Raw genomic sequence first — 22,259 nt, 5'->3', positions numbered from 1 at the left:
CTGAAATTTATGGCTATATGCAAATTATTTCCAAGTAAGACTAAAGAATCTTTGTTCATTAGGTTGACAGGGGCTGGGAATACAGTGCAGCATGCATAGCCTCTAAATTTATGATGTCTGAAATTACCACACACACAGTTTAAAACAAGTTTTTTTCAGTACAATTGAAAGTACAGTGTGGATGACTTCAGTATTCTCAATTCAGCAATCTCCACAGAACCCAAATTTGCTTATAACTTTTAGCTACCATAAATAGTTTGGGCCTACACTTTTACCTATGTAAAAAGTTGCGGCTCAAAAAGTATTTCCAGTGCATTCTAAATATTTATTGTTAAATTAAAATTAAACTGTTTAAGAGTATTTTCTTTTATTATTGAAAGCAAAAGAGTTTAAAAATCTAACCTTATTTTTCACATTTTACACTGTGTTTCTCTATCTAAGCTGACTGCAATATAGAAAGTAATGAAAACAGTCTAGTTTAGTTGATTTGTAGTAATTTCTCTTTGCATTTCTCAAGCACTAGGCACAATGCTTCAAAGTCTGATTGCAAATACAAGCAATTAATTTTTAAATAAGAAAAACATTTTTCAAAAAACAATCTTGAAGACATATCTATGATTGTCAATTTTTTAAAGAAACCAAACCCCAAACTTTAGCCCTATAGCACTTTATAGTATTTCACTGAATACCATTCCTGAAGCTGTGCACATTCCTGCTGATGTTATCTATTATGCTAGTGAACAAATAAGTAAACAAGTCAAAGTCATGTTGGCTACAGAACCATGAAACCTGGAGCGGAAAAAATAATGACTGCCAACAAGACAAAATCAACAGGGAAAGCTTCTAAGAAGGCTTACAAACAATAGTGTGTGGAAAAGCAATTATAAAGTTGAATGTGTGCTTTTTATATTTGAGGTAAACTAACTATGTAAGCAGGTAAACTGATAAACAAGCTGAAAAGAATAAAAATAATACTAGTATTATTTACACACATTTACAGGTGGCTTATCATTGTGGTGTGTATCCACGTTCCTCTCTTTGAATCAAAAATAGGAAACATATACTCTACTGCTCCAACACAGTATCCACCCCAAAACGGTCAAATATAGATATCAGCTAGTTGACTAAATGCCAGGAAATTCCAAACCCTCTATCAACAAACAAGAAAATACATTTTAGATTGCGCTTTAAAACATGGCCAGGCATAGGCACAGATGTAATTTTTTTTTTTACATCAACAAATTCCAGAACTGAGGAACCCTCACTGAGAATGCCCTGAGCTTCACCCTTGAACATACAGAAGCAGTCATGCTGAGTGCAGAGACTGTATGGTGCACATTAGCTGAAACTTCTGACTGGCAGTTATGGGTAACCCCAGATATATGTATACTATGGAGAGACCCATCTCTGCAAGCAAAGGACATACTGCTGTACTGGCTAAGAGGCTATGTTTTTGAACTCCAATTCATCAAAAAAGAACATAGTTTCTGGTGTAGACCAGCTCCATTTGCCCCCATCAAAAGATACTGTACTAACTGATTTCAGTTTAAGAAAAAGTTTGTTTATGATTCAGACATCTTGCTGACTTGAAGACATCGGCTCACTTATAAGATCACCACAAAGGCATCTTTGTATTTACATAAGGAATAATATGACAGGATGTACATATAGTTGTACAGATATCTTAGTACATGTTAGTAATTAGTTTGTAATACAGATAGCATCAAATTCGCTAATGAGAGTTGAAACTGCTAAACTGAAGGAAAAAATATGCCTGTTATTCTATTCAAGCATTCAAATAGGTATAAAGGAATTGATACTTATCAAGCAGTTATGTTTGTATCTGAATATGAAGAAGCAAAATATCACTAGTGTGTTAAGCTAATTTCCTCTAGTGCTTTCCACCAGCAGGGGCAGGGCAAAAACCTACTTCAGGACTGCAAAGTCAATATACTGTTATTTCATTACATCGTTAATTACTATTACATCATGGTAACTTTCTCTCAGAAAAGAACTTGAGCTCAGAGCTATTTGAGCTATTTATCTATTCTTATATCCCTTCAATGTGTTTATTTCATTTTTAGCAGCCAAGAACAACTTTGTGGCTAAAGAAGAACAAATCCGTTTCAAAGACTGTGCCGAAGCATTCAAATCAGGACTTACAACCAGTGGAATCTACACCTTAACAGTTCCTAATAGTGCAGAAGAAAAAAAGGTAGCGTGTTCCCCAAAGCCTGTAACTCTAATTGTGCAGTACCAAATTAACTGTTAAGGAGATAAATTTTTCTAGCAAATAAGATATTTTAAATCCAAATTGGGTAACCAGTCTTTTAAACTAATATTTTCTTCACGTTTGCTAATGGCAGCTTATCACTCCTCCGTATGGAAATTACTTCAGCTGAATTACGGTACACCTCTACCCCTATATAACGCTGTCCTTGGGAGTCAAAAAATCTTACCGTGTTATATCGAACTTGCTTTGATCCGCCAGAGTGCGCAGCCCCGCCCCCCCGGAGCACTGCTTTACCGCGTTATATCCAAATTCATGTTATATCGGGAGGTGTATTTTGTTTGAACTCTGTGGAAAAAAAGCACTTCAGTGAAATCTTGGCTGCACTGAAACCAATGGGAGTTTTACCATTGACTTCAGAGGGGCCAGGATGTCACCCCTCATTTCCACATGAACAGTACAGAACTAAACTAATGCTACTGATACTGTAAGGTTCTGCCTCAACATATCTCTGTTACATACACAACGAAACAGCTCTGTATATGTGCAAACAGACAGCTCACATGCCACAGCATAACTGCCTGGGAAAAAGTAAAAGGTCTGGTCTACACTAACCCTTATTCTCTGGAAACAAAAACAAACAAACCCCACCCCAAAAACCATACCCTTAATAACACTGGTGGGGCTACCCAGGAGGTAAAGAAATGCTAGTGTAGACAAACTACAGTAAAATCTCAGAGTTATGGACGCCTTGGGAATGGAGGTTGTCCGTAACTCCGAAATGGTCCATAACTCTGAACAAGATGTTACGGACTTCAGCCAGGGGGGATCAAGGGGGAGTTGGGGCTGCAGCCGCAAGGTTCGGGGGGGGGGGGAGGGGGCGGTCAGGGAACAGGGCACAGTTGGGGCTTCTGACCCTAAGGGCCCACCAGGGCTCCTGGTGGGGGGCTCAGGGCTTCTGCCCCCTGGGAGCATCAGGGTTCAGGGCTTCAGCCCTGCAGCTCTGTTCTGGCTTCAGCCCCACAGGGGGCACCAGGGATTGGGGCTTCAGCCCCGCAGCTCCATTCCTAGCTTCAGCTGGGTAGTGGAGATGCTGCATATCGGGGCTTTAGTTATGGGGGGGGAGTGCTGGGGCTGAAACCAGCACTCCGCGAGTAGCTAAAGCTCGAGCCCCCGAACCCACCGTGGGGCTGAAACTGGGAGTGGAGCCGCGGTGCTGAAGCCCTGATCCCCGACGTGCTCCCCCTCCCACACTGAAACTGGGAACAGATCCACAGGGCTGAAGTCCCGAGCCCCAGCGCTCCGCCCGGTTTTAAGCCCTGGGTGCCAATGCTCCCAAAGGTCAGAAGCCCCGAGCCCCCACATCTGCCCAGAGCCCTGACTCCCACCCGCCTGCAGCTGAAGCCCCAAGGCAGTACAGTATTTGCTGTGTGTGTGCACGCGCACTGAGGCCTGATTGAGGACTTTTGGTTTCACAGAGTGTCTGGTAGACAGTGGTGTGAACTCTGGTGTTCGTATCTTTGAGGTGCTACTGTACTGATGTTTTACTACCATAACTTCCACTAACTGTGATGCAACAGTTAAAATCACTGTATGTATCAGCACACAGCTGTATAGCACATTACAGGGCTAGCTGCCTCTTCAAATGTACCCAGATCGAACAGAGACAGCAGGACAGTATAAGCAACCTAAGTTCCCTGTAAGCTGCGCGGCCACCTATTTAGCACCATTCAGACGCTCAAGGAAACCACCCAGGGACCTGCTGCAGCTGGGGTGCCCCTCCCCCGGCCCCCACCTAGCCCAGCCCCCAGTCTGCTGCCGGAGAAGCACCCCTACCCCGGCCCCAACTCAGCCTGCGGCCTGGACTTGCCACGGCCCGACCCTGGAGTGGCCTGGATCCAGCCATGGCTGGAGCGGCTCAGACCCAGGCGCGGCCAGGGCGGCCCTCCCCTGGCACAGACCCGCTGGGGCTGGGGGAGGAGCGCCTATCCTGAGTCCCAGTCCCAGAGCTCCCACGGTGGAGAGAGGACCTCTTCCCCCCCCCAAGCCCAGGTCCTGCTGAGGGGAGACCTCTCTCCCCGCCGTAGCCCCGGAGCAGCCTCCTGCACCCCAAACCCATCATCTCCGGCCCCACCCCAGAGCCCATACACTCTGCACCCAACCCTCTGCCCCAGCCCTGAGCCCTTCATTCCAGGCCCCACCCCAGACTTACACCCCCAGCCAGAGCCCTCACACCCCTGCACCCCGACCCTCTGCCCCACCCATGAATTTTGTTATATCCATCAATATGAAGGTGATGTGAGGGAAAAATTAGAGGGAACACCGTAGGCAATTGGAGCATTCTTGCTGTAAATACTTCATCAATTTAGCAGCACCTGACAGTTCACCAACAGGACTCTCCAACACAATCTTAGGACCATAAATCCTTTGCCAATAAAGGAAAGCCCAATAAACCATTGACGCTTGTCAGTGGTTAAGGGTGGAGTGAGGCATGGGAAGGCAGGCCTTGCAGTCTTTTTCCCTTTACACAGACCACAGTTCCCTCCAACCCAGCCCTCTCAGATGGAGAAAGGCCTAGCAGTTAAGCCTCTTTGGCAGTCTACCTTACTCTAAAAAACTGGATGGGGGAGAGTAAATGTAAGTGGCGGCTGTAGGCAGGCAGAAGCTGCCCAACATGGATGAACACACTCATTGGGGCTCAGCCAGTCCAGCTGTGCAGTCAGTGAGGCCTTGTCTACCTAAGAAAATTGCACTAGTTTACCTAAAAGGTATGACTTTAAACTGAAAGTATGTCTACAATACAAAAAGGTGTTGTTTTCTTAATTCAGATTAGCTAACTCATATGAGCTAATTTGGGTTAAAATAGCAGTGAAGACATCGCCACACCCCTTAAATTTGAGCTGCTAACCTGAGTTAAAAGCTGAGTTGCCATGTCTGACCCAAATTAGCTAATGCAAGTTAAGAACACACCTTTTTGTAGTGTAGACATACTTTTAGTTAAATTGGTGCAAACCCCTGCATGGATACATTTATTTTGGTTTAAACCAGGCTTATTTCAGTGTATTTTAAATACATTAGGAATCTGGGGGTTTGCACCAGTTTAATTTAAATCAGTTTCCAAAATCAGTTTTAAATCAGTGCAACTTCCTCATCCAGTCAAGGCCTGAGGGAGGGGTTCTAAAATGGCTCTAAGGATAGCTGGCAGGACTGGCAGAGAAACAGTTGTGTGGGCTCTGCAGCTTGCAGACAGTTCTGGCAAGAACCACAAGTACAAGCAGGTCTAGGGATGTGGCAGTATGGTGGAAAAACCCTACAAAACCCAATCAAAAGGCAACTGTGTGAAACGTGGGACACTTGAGAGAGGTACCAGAGTCAGTTAAGGCCACTGTCTGAAGACAGGATACTGGGCTAGATGGACCTTTGGTCTGACCCAGTAGGGCCATTCTTATGTTCTTATAAGGACAACAGAATTAGGAAGACAGATAATGCCTGGAATCAGAGCCAAAGAAAACCTGCAAAACAAAACAAAATAAAAATTCAATGAGCATCCACAGGAGTGATGCTGGATTAATGCATATTTTTGTGTTTTGAGTTTCCAAGGCAACATTAGGAGTTATTGTGGTGTGCTCTTAAGTCCTTTTTTGGCAAATAGTTAGACAATGGCAATTGATTGTGTGTTATATGATTGCACTAATTACTTCAACACTCCTTCCAATATCTCTCAAATCTCCCTTCAGCCTCTGGATGGAACTTGGCAGATTTACATATTTTATATCCTCATCTGATTTTTATACACCACAATTTAATAGTGTCTTGGAAGAAAACCATCACAGTCAACTGGTGGATAAGCTGACAATTTAAAAGCATGTGACTGACAGCACAAGTTTAATTTTCAGACTTGCTGCAACAGCACAATAAGTGCTTTAGGATTTAATCTTGCTGCCATATATTTACAAAGGGAAAAAATATCTAATGAATTCTCATAGCTTTTTTGTATAGTGCATATGGAATTTACAAAAATATTATCAGAAAGTGTACAAAATGAAAGATTAAAAAAGGGGATGTTTGGAGACACTAATATGTGAATTGATATATATATCTTACAAGGAAAATTAAGTAAAAGACGGTTACTCACCGTTGTAACTGTTGTTCTTCGAGATGTGTTGCTCATATCCATTCCATTAGGTGTGTGCGCGCCGCGTGCACGATCGTCGGAAGATTTTTACCCTAGCAACACCGGCGGGTCGGCTGTGGAGCCCCCTAGAGTGGCGCCTTCATGGCGCTGAATATATACCCCAGCCGACCCGGCGCCCCCTCAGTTCCTTCTTGCCGGCTACTCCGACAGTGGGGACGGAGGGCGGGTTTGGAATGGATATGAGCAACACATCTCGAAGAACAACAGTTACAACGGTGAGTAACCGTCTTTTCTTCTTCGAGTGCTTGCTCATATCCATTCCATTAGGTGACTCCCAAGCCCAACTTAGGTGGTGGGGTCGGAGTGAGACATTGCTGCGTGCAAAACCGCTGATCCAAAGGCAGCATCGTCCCTGGACTGCTGCACTAGTGCATAGTGTTCTGTAAACGTGTGGACTGACGACCAAACCGCAGCTCTACAAATGTCCTGGATCGGAACTTGCGCCAGGAAAGCCGTCGAGGACGCTTGGGCCCTCGTGGAGTGAGCGGTGAGGTGTGGTACTGAGACACCTGCCAGGTCGTAGCAAGTCCGGATGCAAAACGTAATCCAGGAGGATAGGCGTTGTGAGGAGACCGGTGAGCCTTTCATTCGGTCGGCCACTGCAACGAAGAGTTGCGTCGTCTTTCTAAAGTGCTTTGTGCGGTCAATATAGAAGGCCAGGGCCCTTCGCACGTCCAGGGAATGCAAACGTTGATCCTGGCGAGTAGCATGTGGTTTAGGGTGAAAAACCGGGAGAAATATATCCTGGTTGATATGAAATGGAGAAACCACTTTAGGGAGAAAGGCAGGATGTGGACGAAGCTGCACTTTATCCTTGTGGAAAACTGTGTAAGGGGGCTCGGATGTAAGCGCCCTGAGTTCAGAAACGCGCCTTGCTGAGGTGATGGCTACGAGGAAGGCTGTCTTCCAGGACAGGTACAGAAGTGAACAGGTGGCCAGTGGCTCGAATGGAGGACCTGTGAGCTTGGAGAGAACCAGGTTGAGGTCCCACGTCGGAACGGGCTGACGTTGTTGTGGGTACATCCGGTCCAAGCCCTTGAGGAATCTAACGACCATTGGGTTAGAGAATACCGAGGACGCGAGTTCCCCTGGATGGAAGGCCGATATAGCGGCCAGGTGAACTCTAATTGAAGATATCGCCAACCCTTGCTGTTTTAGGGAGAGGAGATATTCCAAAATAAGAGGAATAGGTGCGTGCAATGGGGACGTGGCTCGTTGTTCGCACCAACAGGAGAACCGCTTCCACTTGGCCAAGTATGTGGTCCGTGTTGAAGGCTTCCTACTGCTCAGCAGAATCTGTTGGACAGAGTGTGAACACTGTTGCTCTGCCTGGGTGAACCATGGAGCAGCCACGCCGTGAGGTGGAGTGATTGCAGGTCGGGGTGACGCAGCCGGCCGTGGTTCTGCGTGAGGAGATCCGGATACAACGGAAGCGGGATCGGTGTCTGAACCGAGAGTTCCAGCAGCGTGGTGTACCAATGTTGTCTCGGCCACGCTGGAGCGACCAGAATTACCTGTGCCTGGTCTCTGCGCAATTTGAGCAGTACCTTGTGGACCAGAGGAAACGGAGGGAAGGCATAAAACAGGTGGTCTTTCCAGGGAAGGAGAAACGCATCCGAGAGGGAGCCTGGGGCTCGACCTTGCAGGGAGCAGAACACGTGGCACTTCCTGTTGTCTCGAGATGCAAACAGGTCTATCTGGGGAAACCCCCACTTCTGGAAGACGGAATGTATGATGTCCGGACGGATAGACCACTCGTGCGTTTGAAAGGACCTGCTGAGTCGGTCCGCTAAAGTGTTCTGGACTCCAGGGAGGAACGATGCCGTGAGATGGATTGAGTGGGCGATGCAGAAGTCCCACAGGCGAATGGCCTCTTGGCATAGAATTGACGAACGTGCTCCTCCTTGCTTGTTGATGTAAAACATGGCCGTGGTGTTGTCGGTGAGAACTAACACACAGCGGCCCCGTAGGAGATTGAGAAATGCCTGGCACGCCAGGCGCACCGCCATCAGTTCCCGAACATTGATATGTAGGGCTAGCTGAGGTGCAGCCCACAGGCCCTGGGTATGGTGCTCGTTGAGATGGGCGCCCCAACCCAGAGATGAAGCGTCTGTGACCAGGTGCAGAGAGGGTTGTGGGGCGTGAAACGGCATCCCTTCGCAAACCACATTGTGATCTAGCCACCATGTGAGGGAGGTCAGGACCGAGTTCGGGATTGTGACCACCATATTCAGGCTGTCCCGATGTGGGCGGTATATTGATGACACCCAGGTCTGGAGTGGGCGAAGCCGAAGTCTGGCATGCCTGGTTACGTACGTGCAGGAAGCCATGTGACCCAGCAGGGTAAGGCACGACCTCACCGTGGTAGTTGGGAAGGCTTTGAGTCCTTGGATGAGGCTCGTGATGGTGCAAAAGCGATTGTCTGGCAGGATGGCTTGTGCGCGTCTGGAGTCTAGAACCGCACCGATGAATTCTATTCTCTGGGTAGGTTCTAGAGTGGATTTGTCCTTGTTGAGTAGGATACCCAACTTGTTGAATGTGCGCACTATTATGTGGACGTGATCGCGAACTTGTTCCTTGGTGCGACCGCGTACCAGCCAGTCGTCTAGGTACGGGAACACTTGTATCCCTTGCCGACGAAGGTACGCTGCCACGACAGCCATACATTTCGTGAAGACCCGTGGGGCCGAAGATAGGCCGAAGGGAAGGACTGCAAATTGGTAGTGCACCCTGTTTACCACGAATCGGAGGAAGCGTCTGTGAGGCGGGTAAATAGCAACGTGAAAGTATGCGTCTTTCATGTCGAGGGCGGCAAACCAGTCTCCAGGATCGAGGGAAGGGATAATGGCCCCCAGAGAGACCATGCGGAACTTCAACTTTACTACGAATTTGTTGAGTCCGCGCAAGTCCAAGATGGGTCGCAGACCTCCTTTGGACTTGGGGATGAGGAAGTAACGGGAATAGAATCCCCTGCCCCTTAAATCCACTGGAACCTCCTCTATGGCCCCCATGGCGAGGAGCGTAGAGACTTCCTGTATAAGAAGTTGCTCGTGAGAAGGGTCCCTGAAGAGGGACGGGGAAGGGGGGGAGGAGGGGGGAAAAGAAGAAAACTGGATAGCGTATCCCCTCTCCACCGTGCGGAGGACCCAACGGTCCGAAGTTATAAGGGACCAAGCACGGTGGAAGTGGGAGAGGCGATCCCGAAAGGAGGGGGCTGGATCCTGGGGGATGACTGGGGCGCCGTCCTCGACCGCACCTTCAAAAGTTCTGCCTGGGGCCTGAAGGTGGTCTAGGTGGCCCCTGGTTCTGGCCAGGTTGAGGGCCGGTCCACCTTCTTCTACCACCTCGCCCTCGCCTCCGGGCCGAGTCCTGTCTCTGACGAGGCGGGGGGGGGGTAGAAGCGCTGAGGCTGCGGCCTAAACGGCCTGCGCTGGGGGCCCACAACATGCATCCCCAGGGAGCGCATGATTGTTCTCGAGTCCTTGAGGCTCTGCAGGCGAGAGTCCGTCTTATCTGAGAACAATCCATGACCCTCAAAAGGCAGATCTTGTAGGGTTTGCTGCAGCTCCGGAGGCAAACCCGAAACCTGAAGCCAGGAGATCCTGCGCATAGCGATACCCGAAGCCAGGGTCCTCGCCGCTGAGTCTGCAATGTCCAAGGAGGCTTGCAAGGAGGTCCGAGCCACCTTCTTGCCCTCCTCTACCATGGCTCCAAACTCCTCCCTGGACTCTTGGGGAATCAACTCCTTAAACTTCCCCATAGAGTTCCAGGAGTTGAAATTGTAGCGGCTCAGTAGCGCCTGTTGGTTCGCCGCTCTAAGTTGTAGCCCTCCGGCTGAGTAAACCTTGCGGCCAAACAGATCGAGCCGCTTAGCCTCTTTTGATTTAGGCGCTGCAGCCTGCTGGCCGTGGCGCTCTCGTGCATTCACTGATTCCACCACCAGTGAACACGGTTGGGGGTGGGTATACAAGTACCCACAGTCCTTCGACGGGACAAAGTATTTTCTTTCCACCCCTCTCGCTGTGGGTGGAATGGAGGCAGGAGTTTGCCATATCGTATCCGCATTTGTTTGGATCGTGCGGATCAGAGGTAACGCCACCCTCGATGGGGCATCTGCTCCAAGGATATTCACGATCGGGTCGTGAACCTCCACTATCTCCTCCACCTGTAGGTCCATATTACGGGCCATCCTACGCAGGAGATCCTGGTGAGCCCGAAGATCTATCGGAGGGGGACCCGTACAGGAAGTGCCCGCCACTGCCTCATCCGGAGAGGAGGAAGAGGATGCCTCCGGTGGCACTGGATCCAAGGGGGGGTCCTGATCCCCCTGCTCTTGGGCCGGGGCATCACCTGCACTTGGGTCCATGGTGTCGGGTGGTGTGAACACTGAAGCCTCCATGGCCCCTGGCGGAGGCCGAGAGATGGTGGACTCCGGGGCCCTTCTAACGGAGTGACCCGAGCGAGAGGTCGAAGCTATTGGAGCCCCTTGCGCCTGATGGTACGCCCACGGGGTCCAAAACGACCAGTGAGATGGTCCATGAGAGTGGTCCTCTGCCATCTCCTGCCAATGGCCCAAGTTTCGTTCCTCGGCTTGCCCTTGAGGGGGATATGCCGATCTCGACAGGTCCTCCGAGGAGCGAGACACCGATCTTGACGGCCATGGCGGTGCCGAGAGAGATGAAACGAGCCCCGTGGGCTGTGGTGCCGCACGGTGCCGGTCTGGAGATGACCTATCTCTGCGCGGTGCCGGCGATCGGTGCCGGGACCGCGACCGGTGCCGATGACCTCGTCGGTGCCGGGAGTCGGATCTGGACCTCGACGAGGACCTGGAGTATGCCCGGTGCCGGGAGCGGCCCCTCGACGTCGAGCGTCGACCGTGGCGGTGCCGAGAACTACGTCTCGACGTTGATCGGTGCCGACGATCATAGCGGTGCCGAGACGTAGAGCGGTGCCGCGAAGAAGATCTTGGCCGCGAGTACGACCGGTGCCGAGACGATACTCGGTGCCGGGACTGCGAGCGGCGTGGGGACCTGCTTCGGGACCTGGATCGGTGCCGAGGTTCCAGCCCTTGTGATGGAGGGCGCATCAAGGCAGGTTTCCCCCTCGACTGGACCGGGCGAGTCAACGGTGCCGTCGGTGCCGGTGGTTGAGGCGGTGCCGGCTCCGTGAGAGCTATTAAGTCTCTCGCCGCCGCGAAGGTCTCTGGCGTCGACGGGAGGCACTGTATCACCGCCGGCCTCGGTGGAGACGCCGTCTGCACCGGACTCAACGGCCTCGGCGCCGGAGTCGACGGTGCTGGAGGCACCTGTTTCCGGTGCTCCACCGGCGTACGCGGCTCTACCCCCGGCACTGGGGGAGCCAGCGTCTTCGGCACGGAAGTCCCCGTCTTATGGGCTTTCTTATGCCCTGGGGATAATGACCGGCGCCGAGGCACTTGCCGTGCTTGCGGTGCCGACGAGGTCCGGTGCCGGGAAGGCTCATCTGACGCCACTCGCGTGGTCGTCATGGCCGGTGCCGCCGGGGCACTGCGCACCGAGGCGCAAGGTGCCGGGGCTTGACTTGTGGATGGAGCGTCCGGAGTAAGTGCCGCCTCCATCAGGAGTTGCCGGAGCCGAAAGTCCCGCTCCTTCTTGGTCCTTGGTCTGAAGGCCTTACAGATCTTGCACTTATCTGTTTGATGGGACTCTCCCAGGCACTTCAGACAGGAGTCGTGCGGGTCGCTCGTGGGCATAGGCTTAGCGCAGGAGGCGCACAGCTTGAAGCCGGGAGCGTTGGGCATGAGCCCGGCCCCGCGGCCGGGGGAGAAAGGGGGAGACGACCCCCTTAATCCCCTGAACTATTAAAACAACTAGACAACTTTTAAAACTACAACACTAGGACTATAACTATAACTATAACTACGAATAATGAAGTAAGCTAGGGAGAGTGGAGAACAGCTAAGCAGCGCTCCACAGTTCCAACGACCGTCAGGGGCGGTAAGAAGGAACTGAGGGGGCGCCGGGTCGGCTGGGGTATATATTCAGCGCCATGAAGGCGCCACTCTAGGGGGCTCCACAGCCGACCCGCCGGTGTTGCTAGGGTAAAAATCTTCCGACGATCGTGCACGCGGCGCGCACACACCTAATGGAATGGATATGAGCAAGCACTCGAAGAAGAACATGAGATTCCAATGCTGTAATGAAATGAGGGGTAGGGTTGGCATGTTTAAGATGCCTAAAAGCAAAGGAAGTTTACATTCACAACTTCAAATGTTAAAAGAGATGCAAACCACTGAATAAGTAAGCACTGGACTACAGCAGTCAGACATTACAGTAAAAGTAAAATTATGGAGACTATGAACAGCTGTTGTGGTCCCATTTTTTTGCCTTTGGTCTTGACTCCACCTTCAAATATAATATATGGGATCATGACTATGTAGCTTGTAAAAACATGTGCCTGTTAACAGTATAAGAGAGAACTGATTTATGACTATCAGAGAGTTTAATAATATGGCTTAAATTCAAAAACATTTTAAGTAACTTGTGCATGGTTTCCAGTGTAAGTATTCATAGCATGATTCACCTGTTTCTTTAAAAAAAAACAAACTTCTGAAATTGTGTGTAAAAATAGTCAAAATATACCATCCTTGTGATTAATTACAATAAAACTCTTTAGAATGCAAAATGTACTTGACTGTAAAATATTTGCAGGGCTCATATTTTAATATTTAGTTTTGCAATAAATATTTGAACAGAAAGACCTAAGATACTTGGAAGATTTTGAGAACGGGGTAATTAGCTATGTTAAAAATGAAAAATAAATTCACCTTGTGTACTGCAGATGAGGAAAAAGAAGACATTAAGAGAATAGAAAATATATTTTTGTTATTTCTTAGGGTATCAAATTCAAATTTTATTTTACACTACCCCTACATTTTCAGGTCTGAGGCAGTTTTGTATTGACAATGCATAAAATGAAGTGTCAAGAGAATCGGTGTGTATATCTATATCTATTCTAGAAAATCAAAATGGTAACACAATTGTCTATGGTTTATGATGTGGATTGCCATACAGACCAGGAAACAGAATGATTTTTTTTATTTGCCAAAGTGCTCCACTACTGTTTATGTTTTCATCTGTTCCTCTTATAATACCTTCTGAGCTCCCATTGGTTATACACAATTTCTGTGTAAACCTATGTTATTGCATTATTGGTAGATTGAATCATAATACAGAATTAAATAAGTGTAGTATAGAGCTAGGTGCGAAATGGTTTTCCTGGCAGGAATTTTTTTGAGATTTTGAAAATGTTCCCATTCTTCATTGGGATGAAACTGGGACCTGTTTCAGGGCTCAGGGCTTTAGATCGGGGGCGGGGGGAGCACTGGGGCTCGGGGCTTCAGCCCCATGGCTCCGCTCCCAGTTTCAGCCTTGCAAGGTGTGCTGGGACTCAGGGCTTCAGCCCTGAATCTCATTCCCGTCTCTGCCCTATGGGGGGAGGGAAGGCACCAGGACTTGGGGTGCACCACGGCTCTGCTCCTAGGTTCGAGGGTGGGAGGGGAGTACCAGGGCTCAGGTGCTTTAGCTCTGGGGGAAGCTCTGGGGCTGAAATCGGTGCTTCTCTCCTATCTAAAGCCCTGAGCCCCTGTGCCCCCCCATGGGGCTGAAGCTGGGAAAGGAGCCGTGGGGCTGAAGCCCCATTCCCCCAAGGATCAGAATCCATGACACACACACCCGCCCGGAGACCTGATCCCTCCTTCACCCTGTGGCTGCAGCCCTAACCTCCCCTCCCCTGGCTGAAGCCCTGAGGACTAAAGCCCCAAGGCAGTTTTTTTTTTGGTCTCCATTACTTCCAGTTCCAGAGGGTGTCCGGTTGACTGGTAAGTCCGTAACTCTGGCATTCGTATCTTTGAGGTTTTAAAGTCCAGGGGAGTTATACCTGAGTAAAGAGTGCTAGATAAAATCTTGTTTTAATTTTAATGTAATTCTTTTAAAGGAATTCTGATCCAATTATATACACCACCAATTAGCCATCCCTCATTTTTCAATTTTCACATAAGTTACTAAATGAAAAGAAATCCCTGTCCTTGGAAGCAAACTTTTACACAGTAAATCTATTGTGTTTCTTTTAAACTAAGCAGCTGACCCTGTGTCTTCCCCTTATTCACATGGCCCATCTCTTTCCTTAGGCTTTTAAGATTTTTTTTTTTTTAAATCAAGCTCTTTGTTTGTAATCTCTAAAAATTCTGATAAATCCTTCTAAAGTATCTTATTCCCCTCAATTTAGTTTCTTTAATTTAACCTTTCCTTCTCTTTACTCTTCATCTTTATTCTTCTACTTTGTTATTCTCCAGCCCAAAGGGCTGATCTTTAAACCACAAAATTATTGAAATATATATTTACATTACTATCTTTATAGTAAATATTACATTTAGCAGATATAGATAGGAACCTGCATCAGTCAAGTAGTTAGTAACAGGATACTAAATTTCACCTCAAAGGCACTGATCCTGAAGTCAAAGGGGTTTACTCACATGAGTAAAGTTGAGTACAAACAGATTTATTTGGGCATAAGCTTTTGTGTTTGAAGAAGTGGTTTTTTACCCACGAAAGCTTATGCCCAAATAAATCTGTTAGTCTTTAAGGTGCCACCAGACTCCTTGTTGTTTTTGTGGATACAGACTAATACAGCTACCCCCTGATAAGTAAAGAAAGTTTATCACTGTTTGAAGGCAATTTAGTACTCTGCGTGTGATTAGTTTCTGCTCACAGTCCATTTCCCTGTGGAGAGGTCTGTAAAATAACAACATGCAAAATGGCACGGTCAGAGTCCATACGCTGAAATCTCAGGTAGATAGCTACCTTCTCACCCCTTAAAACTGGTATCTTCAGAATAGTAGGTGAGATACACTGGCACATTCACATTACCTTGCAATACCTTTTCTACCAATAAAATTGATTTTGATCTCCATGGCTAAAAAAGTGCCACCTTTCAAAAGAACATAATACATATTACAAATCCAACTGATTCAGAAATCTTTGGTGTGGAAATATGCATCCTGCTGCTGTTTTAAGATTATATTTATCAGATCAGTACTGTTAAGAAAATCCATTAAATAAGACTAACTTTTTTTTTTTCTGGAACCACTTCTTCTGTTCATTCCTATTAGTCTTGCAAATTTTATTTTTTGTATTTCTGTAGCCACTATAGCATGCAAGGTACTTTCCAAATAAAAGTGAAAACTCAGTCTTTAGCCCTAAGATTGTAAAGTCTAAAAAAGAAGCAGATACTCTTACTGCTCAGGGGCGTAGATGAATATTTGCTAAAACAGAGAAATATTTTATATGAGACATCTGCAGAATTTAAGTAAATTATTCTATTTTATGTGATGTAAAATCCCACTGTTTGAGAATATTTTAATCTTGTTGGAACTATTTGTTTAATCCTATTTTAAGGAGTTTATAACTTTAAAACAAACTCCAGTGGAACTGAAGTTTAGCCCAAGCTCTCAGGCCACAAGGAAATTGTTAAAATTAGGTCCATCTAAATTAATATCGTGCCTCTATCATTGGCTATACCTGATGGTTCAGAGGAAGGTGAACAAATTCTTTATAATGTACCAGGTAAATTATGCAATGCTTTACATACACGTACAAATTCTTTCCTGACCCCTTCAATGATTAACTCAGTCTGATGAATAAGCCTTGATGCCTCTGCCATATCAACATCTTAACTTGAGCAGCTGCTTAATAAACTTATTTACACCCATTTTAAAATCCAGCTATGGTATTTGTCTCAATTGGCTCTCATGGTAATGAATTTTACCTATGCATTATAGGCTACATAAATCAACTTTTACTGATTTTAAATTTGACTGCTCAGTTTTTACCATACCTTTCATAATTTTTAATGCTCCAACTTTTCCTTTTAAAAAAAAATAATCCTAGTCTTTACTACATCTCATATGCATGCTGTATCAAATCATTAACTATAAAATAGAGGTGAATCAAAAACAACAGGCTTTGGGTATAATAGAACCGCTCAACTGAATGTAACCCTTATTTACCAATAATGTTAAATAGTAAGGTTGCTGCCTTCAATTTAATCCTACTCATATGATATACTCTAAATAGCTCAAATTTGTCCCTAGTCCAACTCATTTTCTTCCTCTCTTTAGCCTTCCCAACAAGTTTCAATAGCATGACATAAGACTATCCTATCTTAAACATATACCCCAAGTACAACCTATCACTAGTATCTTCTCTGCTTTGGATATCCTACATCCTAAGATCAATTGATAAAACCTCTTTCCTATACTTCATATTGGCACTCTTAGAGCTTCCTCCTTGGAAGGTGGTACAATGAACCAGTACGCATTACCTTGGTTACTTTATAATTAGCCATAGTAATACACACTTGCTGTGCCCATATATTAAGGGGACACACTTTTCATCCCAAGATGACCTACACATTATTGCCACATACAAAGGCTGCAAGAGAACTCAAGGATGAAATCATGGCTCCACTGATGTTAATGGGCATTTTGCCACTAACTTCAATTAGTCACAGCTTTGATAGGAGGACCTAGAAATTGAGCTAGAGGACAACATGAAATAGGTAGACAGCTTAAAGGTCATGCATAGTCATGATTTTGGGGATGTAAGTGTACTGTCTAACAGTTAGTGATAACTTTAGGAGGGAGAATATACAAGAGGCGCTTTTTTTTGTGTGTGCAAAAAAAAGGGGGGGGCGGGAGATGAGTCAGAGCTTAACTATGAAGGAAAATCCTTGTTATCAGGTGATAGATGATATTCAGTGGTCATCGGTTTTGTTTTTTTTAAATCCAGTCTGGGGCAGTACATAAAAAATATATTCCATTGAAGTATATTGTTTTGACTTATGGGTATGATGATTGATCCATTGCTTTAGGTGGGAATGAACAACTTTATTTGAAGTTAGACCATGTGACAGTTGGAGTTAAATGGGAGAAAGAGGGTAGAGCTGAAATCAACAAAACATTTGTGATGATGCTTCCTTGCCAACTAAGTTGGGTCCAACAAAAATACTTCAATTATTTTGGTACTGATTAAAAGTTAGCTTATCTTAAAATTAATAAAAATATATTTAAACCTTTTCAAACAAGTGTTTAAAATATCCAAATATTTTTACCCCTCCACAGTTGGAAGCATTTTGTAAAGATTCAGACCTTCACTACATAGGTAGCAAGAAATACAGTCTTTAACAATACCAAATGAAACAGACTAGAACCTTACTGCTAGCCCATATGGATTTCAGCATTGGGTGGTAGATGATCAGAGAGGGAAATCAAAAACAATTACAACCCATACTGGATGGGGACCACATCCTAAAAGAAATCTTTCCTGAACCCCCTCTTCTGGCTTTTAAAACACACCCCAACCTCACCAAGATCATCATCAGAAGTAAACTCCCCACAGACCAGAACACACCAACTCAAAGCGGTGCCATATCCTGCCAGAACAGATGCAAAACCTGCAGACATATCTCCCCTTCTAAGATGACCCGCCACACAACACATCTTTCAAGACCCCTGGGTCCTACACATGCCTATCATACCATCCAGTGCACTAAAGGACCCAATTACAATTATGTGGGTGAAATGAGACAATCACTACGCTCTCAAATGAACTTACACAGCAAAACAATAAAAGACAAAAACACCATATCACCTGTGAATGAACACTTCTCATAATGCAATCACTCCATATCTGACCTCTGAATCCTCAAAGAAAACTGCACAACATTTTCAAAAGACAAGCCTGGGAGCTTAAATTCATAGCTTTGTTAGACACTAAAAATCATGGATTTAGAAATCACTGGATTTATGGTTTATTATAACAATCTAATCCATTACCCACCCACTCCCCTTTTTGTCCTCTGACTGCAGAAGTCTTAACCAGCCATTTTATCTTGAATGCTCTCTTACAATGTGTATCAATTCTTATGTTAAACAATCTGCCCCAGCTTGTATTTAGCTGTGATGCTCTGAATACATTTCCCAGACCTGAAGAAGAGCTCTGTGTAGCTCAAAAGCTTGCCTCTTCCACAAACCTCACCCACCTTGCCTATCTAATATCCTGGGATCAACACGGCTACAATAACATTCCAAACTACATTTGACGTTGACAGTGTCCTTTTAATACTTTATATTAGTTGACTTTAGGACTTCATTTACATTCTGCAAAATTAAAGGAAAGGTTCTCAATGAACTAGCCATTAGCTTACATTATGCAAAACGTAAACTAGTGGCTGAATGTCCTTGAGTCACATGTCACACAGCAACACCTTATTTTTTAATTAATCAGTGTAATTTTAATACAGGCAGAATAAGAAAAGGGATCTTTAATGATCGTAGATAGTCCAAACCTCTGTTTTACATCTCCAGCAGAATGTCTTTCTAGCATCTCTTTGTAAGATTACAAATTGACTAACCAAACCACTTCCTGTAGCTCAGATTTTCCTTAGAGGGCTCCCATCTAAGTATTAACTAGACCTAACACTGCTTAGCTGATGAAATCTCAGCCCAAAGAGGAATGACTGCATGCATTTTTCATGAAGTGTGGCTACTTTGTCCAGTGGAAACACAGTTCACCTCCCCACAGAACTAGGAAGCTTAGGTCTAATTTAATATATACATTGTTCACATTTAAAGAGTTGCAATTAAGCCTATAACACACAGCTCATATTGAGCATCAATTTATGTTCACATTAAAACTAACATGGAACAATTATACCATGTTTAAGCTACAGTAGTATAAATGGTATATCCAAGAAAGTATGAAGCCTCAGTCTGCATTATAAGGTAAAATAGATTAAAAGGTCTGAAAAATAAAACACTACTGTAGTTAATGGACCAAATTTGCTACTGGCAAATGTGAATCTAACTCCACCAAATTAAATATGGCCTAACATTTCTAAAACGGAAGTGATCTAATTTTTATCACTTCTTTAAACCAGGATGTATGTTACATGAATTAGTTTCTTTCAGTGTTTTCACACTGGTAAAGCTGCTCCAAGAATTTTCTATAACAAGAAACAGGAAAGGACAGAATACTAAAAGGTAGTTCACCGAGAACCTTAAATTGTAACTGGCAGTTCTTTGCATGTAATACTTTAATGACCAGGTCTCAGTAAGTTTCCTAAGCATTAGGAGATAATATAATATACTGTAATATTACATATAATACTGTACATATAATAGTAACAATTAGCTATGATATAGTGCTTTTCATCAGCAGATGACAAAGTGCTTTACAAAGGAGGGGAGTATCATCTCCATTTTACAGATGGGGGAATTGAGGCACAGAGAAGGCGAGTCACCCAGCAGGTTGATGGCAGAGCCAGGAATATCACTCAGACAAATTACTCTATCACATAGCTCATTCTTATGTAACAAATGAAAAAATTAACCCACTCTTGAATAGTTAAAAGCATGGCACAGACCCATCCAAATTTCTAATCCAATATCTAAAAACTATATTAAAGTGAAGGTTAACTCAAGTGGACATCTTTAGAGATTCTCAAGGCTTTGTGATTACTTTTGGGAAATGTCAGAAATACTGGCTTAACTTTGTTTTATGTTTTTAATATAAAATGTAGTTTAGAGCAATATTATTAAACCACTAGTTTAGCTGCAGCTTTTGAAGTCAGCCTTTCATCACATTAGTGCAGAAACTGATGTAATTATGTTCTGCATTGTGCAAGGCATTTTAAAAATCTAAATTGTTTTAAAACCAATGTGTCCTTTTAACTAAAATATTTTTTTTTCTGAGAAACCATAAAAATAAAACAAATATTTTGTTTGAGAGTTGCTTAAACTATTTTTGCACAAGAGCGGGGCCAGCAACTGGGACCCCCGTTGGCAGGAGCTGGCAGTCGAGACCCCAGGCCGGCAGCGGGCTGAGCCAGTCCCTTGCCAGTCTGGTGTTCCGGACGCTGGCCCCACTCAGCCCGCTGCCAGTCTGGGGTTCCATCCGCAGGCCTGTAAATGTAAAAAATGTATTACTGGCATGCAATACCTTAAATTACAGTAAATAAATGAAGATTTGGCACACCACTTCTCAAAGGTTGCCGACCCCGTAGTACAACATAAAACCAATATACAGTAAGTACAGTATTTCAAAAACATTCAATACCATTTCAATATCATCATTAATTACAATCTTAATTAGACTGCAAGCTATTCAAAACAGCTCAGCTTCATAGGTGTTAGCAAACCTGGCATGCTCTGCTAGGCAAACAAAAGCCAACAGTAGTTTTAGTGTATACTGTGCAATGTGTGTCAATTGGCATGTGAGTACCTGCATTTATGCAATTACACACTCTTCTTATTGACAGACTTATTGTGATATGGAAAGCAGTGGAGGGGGGTGGACAGTTATTCAGCGACGTAAAGATGGCAGTGTGGACTTTCACCGGACATGGAAAGAGTACAAGATGGTAAGATCCACTCTTTGGAAGCTTTAAATCTAATTTATTATTTTTCTGATAATCTCTGAAATCTACACAGACTTAATCACAAAAGAATATTAATCAGTTACTTAAAGTTGTATTGCCTAAACAGGTTCTAAAGTTGCATTTTAGTTCTTAGATGAAATATTGTGCTTTCATTTGGGAAATGCCAGAGTAATATGAACTGTTTGCCTAAGCAGAGACTTGCAAGTGTGATGTTTGTTTTTACAAAGAAATGTAGCATTTTTTTTCCTAAGTATTTCATGTTGCGTCCACATCTTTAATTTTCATTAAGTTATTTATATTTGTGTTTCTATTGGCAAATGTTCAGCAGATCTAATACGTCTAATACTGATACATTTTGTTTAAAGTTCCTAAATTGGTCCCCGCTGAAATCCAAAATTTGAAATACCAAAGACCTAGGATCCTCATATTTGTAGTGCACTTTTTGTGTTGACAAAGCAATTACATTTAAAAATTGATGAACTGGTTATTTCAAAATCAAAGAAAAACAAATTAAATTTATTTAAATATACAACTTGAATTACAGGGATTTGGTGATCCTGCTGGGGAGTACTGGCTGGGAAATGAGTTAGTTTCTCAACTGACTAATCAGAAACGCTACGTTCTTAAAATACACCTGAAAGACTGGGAAGGAAATGAGGCATATTCATTGTATGAACATTTCTATCTAGCAAGTGAAGAACTAAAGTACAGGTAAGCAAACGCAGCACTGAGTTGAAAAAAACATCAGTCAGCTGTTAATTCCTGTAAATTGTTCTGCTACATAACTTTCTTTTTACATTAATTACAAAGCAGTTGCTCTGAATGCATTTAAAGTATGTCTTTGCTACTAATTTTCACCTATACGCTACATAATCTTAGTAGATTTTTTAAAAAATAGAACAGTATGTACCTTTTATGTACCAGTATGTACCAGTATACAGTAGGTAAGTAATACCTTCAGGCCCCTCCTTCCCCTTATAGACAGCCCAACATGCAATATACCTGATACAGTGTGTGTAGGGGGGAGAACCCAACAAGGCCAGAATTGAGTGTTGGCGCATAGCTCTCAAGGGGCCATGAAGGAGTGGCCTCCTGCGTGCATGTGTTCTCTTGAGGAGATGAAAAGGCAGAAGCAGGCAGATCAGGAATTACTTCTAGTGACAGTCCCCCCACTTCCCGATCTACACCCATGGACATGCATACAGCAACCACAAGGTTGCAGATGCACAGTCTGCCAAAGTAGGGTTGATTTGTTCTCTGATTTTTGAGAATCAATGCAGCTCACAGTTGAGTTACTCAAGCTGAATGGTGGGTCCTCGGTTTATCCCAATGGTAAGGGTTTAATTTCTAGTTTCATTG

General features: G+C 44.8%; 2 protein-coding genes across 9 annotated transcripts in view; one reads left to right on the top strand and one right to left on the bottom strand.

Annotated features, from left to right (window-relative positions):
* MCPH1 (microcephalin 1) overlaps positions 1-22,259 on the bottom strand; it is a 233,323-nt gene that overhangs the window by 93,176 nt on the left and 117,888 nt on the right. The window lies entirely within an intron of this gene.
* The window catches only part of ANGPT2 (angiopoietin 2), a 73,604-nt gene that overhangs the window by 35,121 nt on the left and 16,224 nt on the right, over positions 1-22,259 (top strand). Inside the window, exons 5-7 of one of the 2 annotated variants that reach the window (XM_005289702.5) lie at positions 2,085-2,215; positions 20,781-20,882; positions 21,445-21,611. In XM_005289702.5, coding sequence (XP_005289759.2) covers positions 2,085-2,215; positions 20,781-20,882; positions 21,445-21,611 — 400 coding nt within the window. The remainder of the gene's footprint in view (positions 1-2,084; positions 2,216-20,780; positions 20,883-21,444; positions 21,612-22,259) is intronic. The other variant, XM_042848795.2, reaches the window with a different exon arrangement.

Source organism: Chrysemys picta, chromosome 3 (genome assembly GCF_011386835.1).
Source record: "Chrysemys picta bellii isolate R12L10 chromosome 3, ASM1138683v2, whole genome shotgun sequence".
In the NCBI taxonomy this organism is placed as follows: Eukaryota; Metazoa; Chordata; order Testudines; family Emydidae; genus Chrysemys; species Chrysemys picta.
Note: the sequence above shows the minus strand (reverse complement) of the source record. Positions and strands in the feature narration are given on the sequence as shown.